This window comes from Rutidosis leptorrhynchoides, chromosome 10 (assembly GCF_046630445.1).
Source record: "Rutidosis leptorrhynchoides isolate AG116_Rl617_1_P2 chromosome 10, CSIRO_AGI_Rlap_v1, whole genome shotgun sequence".
Classification (NCBI taxonomy): domain Eukaryota; kingdom Viridiplantae; phylum Streptophyta; class Magnoliopsida; order Asterales; family Asteraceae; genus Rutidosis; species Rutidosis leptorrhynchoides.
This window is the reverse complement of record NC_092342.1, coordinates 50,549,897-50,555,241: the sequence shown is the minus strand read 5'-3', so window position 1 is coordinate 50,555,241 and position 5,345 is coordinate 50,549,897. Positions and strand designations below refer to the sequence as shown.

General features: G+C 34.4%; 1 protein-coding gene across 1 annotated transcript; it reads left to right on the top strand.

Moving 5' to 3' along the window:
* Positions 1–1,703: 1,703 nt before the first annotated feature.
* Positions 1,704–4,405, top strand: LOC139872310 (putative uncharacterized hydrolase C7D4.05). The gene is given in 7 exon segments (XM_071860160.1): positions 1,704–2,092; positions 2,201–2,307; positions 3,093–3,108; positions 3,110–3,202; positions 3,285–3,446; positions 3,531–3,704; positions 4,083–4,405. Coding segments are annotated over 7 exon segments (858 nt in total). The 5' UTR covers positions 1,704–1,816; the 3' UTR covers positions 4,113–4,405.
* The last annotated feature ends 940 nt before the right edge of the window (positions 4,406–5,345 follow it).

The following is a 5,345-nucleotide window of genomic DNA, read 5'->3' as shown; positions in this document are numbered from 1 at the left end:
GTCTCGTAAATACTCTCTCGGTTATGGATAAGTTTTATTGATTATCGAGACTGAAGATTAATGTTGCTAAGTCACACCTTTTCGACATTGGTGTCTCGGACGATGTTATTGACTCGCACGTACACGAGTTTGGTTGTTCTAGAAGGGCTTTCCCTTTTTAATATTTAGGCATTCCAATTGGCGTGAATATGAGTTTGATATCAAATTGGAAATATCTCGAGGATCGCTTTTAAAGAAGTTATTAGTGTGGAAATCGAACCTTCTTTCAATTGGCGATATATCTACTCTCGTGAAGGCGGTGTTAAGAAGTTTGGAAATTTGTTATCTTTCCTTGTTTCGATGCCCGCAAACCGTGATCAATAAACTAGAAACGTATTGGGCTAATTTTTTCTGGGGCACATCACATTCCAAATGCAAGTTACATTGGATTGGATCTGACCAAACGTTAGTCGCTCGTGAAAATGATGGTCTCGATATTGGTAGTTTACGGGCTTTTAATAATGCCCTAATTTTTAAATGGGTTTGGCGGTTTAAAAGCGATCCTAATGCAATTTAGGCGAAGGTTATTAGAGTGATTCTGACGGGTTTGCATTATTGTGAAAAGGTATTTGGTCCGGTGTGATGGATGCCTTTCAGAAAGAAACGACATGAGTGATTCCCGAAAATGTTTTGTTCGCTTCCATTTGTAATGGACAATTGGTTCACTTTTGGAACGACAATTGTTTGGGGACGGTATTCTAAAAGATAAATTTCGACGCCTTTATCAGGAGGTTAAGAAAGAGTGTAAGGTTGCAGATCGCCTAGTTGATGGTTCATGGACTTGGTCGTGGAATATAGTAGATGCCCAAAATATGTCTTTGTTTGAGCTGAAAGCGGCACTCAGGAACACTTTTCTGAGTCACTCACCCGATTCCTGGAGATGGAGCATTGGTGAAGATGTATTGTTTTCCGTCTCATGCACTAGACGTTATATGGATGAGGCTCGGTTGCCTTCCAGCGAGCCAAGTACAAGATGGAGCAAATATTTGCCACGAAATATTAACATACTTCTATGGACGATTGAGAGAGTCCGACTACCAACTGGACAAAATCTCTTAAGAATATGGATTTAAATTGATCAAATAAGTCGTACGTTGTTGAGGTAAGGTATTGAATCAATAAGTCATGTCATGTTTGATTTTCAAGTTGCGAAAGAAATTTGGCGTTGCGTCCGTATATGGGTTAATATTCCCATGCCGGATATTAAAGATTAGTTCGAGTGGTTGTCTTGATATCATGATTGGCGTGAAAGATTGGAAGTTAAAGATAGATTATACACGACTGTGGCTTCGAAGAAGAATTTGTTATTTGATTCAATTGTTTTATGTTTTTTATTTGGTTTGGTAGTCGAGACAAATTTGATGTAAATTGAGACTTTTAGCGCGTTAAGCCATTGTAATTTTTTAACTTTTTCCTAGCTCCTTGGTAGAGACTAGAGAGTTTATTTTTAATATCAGTAAATTGTTAGAAAAAAACAAAAAATTGCTATAGCATATGACGCCCACAAATAATTCAAATCCAATAAAACTACAAGTTCAAGGGCCAAATGTGAATATTTCAAAAACTAAAAGGGGTTTACAGTCCTTGTACAAAAGCTTCTTCTCCATCCCTCGGCCCTTTATAACATCATCATTTTCAGATGAAAATTAAATTAATTCGCAAAAAATCGGATTTCATGAAGATCATCAATATCTAATTATATCTACAAATTTAGAAATAGTTTTGAATTTGAATGTGATGGTCAATAGATTCTAAATATTAATGAATTAATTCTGAAATGGCAACTCACGTAACAAAAATTACTCGCCTATTATCTTCATCTAATGTCATCTCATCAACGATTCGCGTAACTCCGTTTACGAATTCGGGTTCGGGTCATGGATACTCATCTTCAGCAGTAGCGTCACTCGAATCGGATCCGGATTCATCTGTATTATTCCGTTTAAAAGATTATGAAAATTATAGGAAAACGTTATATGGTGGAATCACGCATAAAGCACTGTTGGTTGATGCGGTTGGAACCCTAGTTATTCCTTCTCAACCCATGGCTCAGGTTAGGTTACCTTAAATCTTATAAATCACATATATTATACATATATTTTAATAATTAAAATTTGATTAATGTATTAATGTAGTTTGTTGCTAAATTTTGGGTTTGTAGATATATAGGGAAATTGGGGAAAAATATGGAGTGGAAATTAGTGAAGATGAGATTTTGAGGAGATATAGGAGAGCTTATGAACAACCATGGGGGAGATCTAGACTCAGGTACATTATTATTTTAATTTATGCATTTTACTGTTCATTTTTGTTTTATTTGGTGTGTTATTTATAGATATAACTATATAAGTGTGTTTAGATCAATTATTGATTCACTAAATTTTTGTTTAGATGTTTATTGTGAGTTTATAGTATTTGTTTAGTTAAAGGTTGTTTGATTTTATGTAATTAACAAACTCTATCAAAAAGCTATGCGAAAAGCTACTTCGTATAAGAGAATTACAACAGGTAAGTCAAAGTTACATCTGTTTAGTTAGATGTTGGTTGTGTATTAGTATAATTTAGAGGGAGATTCATCCGTACACCATTTTTACATGTACATCATTAAACATGTTTTATGTTGTACAATACTACAATTAAAGCATATATATTGGTGTAATGATAAAAATAAGTGGTGTATAGATCATCACCCTAGTAAGAGCACTCGTAGTGGGCCCTTGTTGGTTGTTCATCGTGGTATAGTAGTGTCATGCTGATGTGGCAGTGTGTCATCTAGTTATTATTTATTGAGTGCAAGTGATCTTAGGGTAATAATCATGTGAAATATGATATGGTTAATATGTTTGGTATTAAGTAATAAGTGGTAGTCATGGTGATGAAATTAGTATTGTGTAAATGTAACTAGCTAACTAAAATGCTGAAGTTGTGTATTTAAGATGAGGCATGATTGACGATAACCCTTGATTATTACCTGTTTTACGTTAAGATGAATGTAATTAGTGTATTTTGGGGGTAAAAAGAAGCTTGGATCACAGTTTAGTATGAATATGCAGATATGTAGATGATGGTAAGACCTTTCTGGCAACATATCGTTAGTTCGTCAACAGGCTGTTCTGACTCTCGTTACTTTGAGGAGCTTTATAGTTATTACACAACCGATAAGGTTTGTTTCATTTTAGTCATTTTGATCATTTCAATTATCAATCAATAGACATCTAATACTAATTATTTGTTTGTATTAAAAGGCTTGGCATCTGTGTGACCCAAATGCTGAAAACGTGTTCAAGGCTCTGAAAAAAGCAGGGGTAAAACTGGCAATTGTCTCAAATTTTGACACACGATTAAGACCTCTGCTGCGTGCTTTAAACTGTGATCACTGGTTTGATGCTTTGGCTGTTTCAGCTGAAGTAAGTGATTTGTTTACTTAACTTCTGTTGATCGTATATGAATTTTATGTATAACTTATATTTATAATGGCCATTGTTCTACAGGTTGCAGCAGAGAAACCGAATCCTACGATATTTCTAAAAGCGTGCGAGTTATTAGGAGTAGAACCCGAGGATGCAGTCCACGTAGGTGATGACCGAAGAAATGATATATGGGGTGCCCGAGATGCTGGCTGTGATGCTTGGCTCTGGGGAACTGACGTTCATTCCTTCAAAGAGGTATACCGTACATATCTTAGAAGTGGTAAAATGCGTATGTCGGGTGGATTTTGGATAGATTGTCAAAATGGGTTTGGGTCAATATGGGTAACTGTTATGCCTGGTCAAACAGGTTGACTCACTGGTCATGTCTCTTGAAACATTTGATTTTTTAATTAAAACATATATACCAAGTCTACCCGTTCATGAGTAAGCAGGTAAAACTTCCCATCTTTGACTTAGTTGCTCGTTCTCAATGTAACAAATGATAACGATGTTGGTTTGGTCTAGTATTTTGTGGGTCTAACAAATCTTGGATCTTTATAATCAACTTTCACTGAATTATGTATAAAGTCGAAATAGTATAAAGTTGATGAGAGGATTTATATGTTATTGCAGATTGCTGAAAGGATAGGAGTTGAGGTCTGAATAATGTATAAACAAACCCCGTTTTTCGACAAATAATGGAATAATGTCTCATATGTACAATAGCTTTAGGTTTTTGGTATCGAAATGCAATAGTGTGTCATATTGTTTTTCGGTTATACCACAATCATATATGATTGTACTAGTGTATTCGATACTTTTTATCTGTATCGTTATCTGTTGTAAATATATGTACTTATATACATATGAGAGGAAGTACCTGGCTTTCTGCATGTAATCGAGATTTCTGAGACAAATTCTACACCATTTTAGTAATGTAAGATTTATTTGAATTATAGGCTCTGTTGGATTAGACAGACAAATCAAACTATTGAGGGTTTACATGGATGACCAAATTTGACAGTCGATAATGTCTTGTATGCTTGTTACATTCACAATGAGCAACTAGGTTTTGATACAGAACAATTCAAATAGCTAGTTCATAAACATAAAACAAATGTTTTCAAACTAGATCCTTGATAACAATTTCTCCGTATTAATGACCAGTATATGCATAGAGTATTGATAAAATGAATTAAAATTGACTAGTATTAGAAGTATCAAGTATAAAATAAAATCCTTAAAAGTTAATCATTCCTAACTCATTTTGGTCTACAACAAAAGTCTTACCTTGTACATAAATGTTTGACTCAGCGTCACTTTTCCTCCGTCATACGAGTTGGTAACTTGTTTGACGCCCCTAACGCGGTGTCAAAATTTGACGCGCCGTCATCCCAGTCGGAAATTTGACGGAACAAAAAGGTGTGTCAAACTTTTTTTCAGCCAATCAGATTTCACCACATATTTTTATATATTAATATATTTTACACCCAACTACCAATATATTTAACCACATCAGACATCATAAATTTAACACTCAAATTTGACACTCCCTTATAAAAACTTCAGTTCTTGACATTGCCATATAACCAAAAAGTACATCACTTGCATTTTACAGTTACCATTAGGAATAGTGTTATGTTATATTGTTATAATTTATGTCAAGTAATGATCAACAATTTGTATGTTATTTAGCTCGTTAGTTTGCTTCACAGCAACTTCAGGCATGTAATCTAATAATCTCTTTCAATCATTCTTGTTACAAAGTCTGTATTTGTTTCAATTTTTTGTGTTTACACCAATGCAACAAAAGATGTCTAGAAGAGTTAAAACTACGGCCATTCTTATTGATCTGGGAGCCACATACTCATCTACAAGACTGTCATATGCAAATAT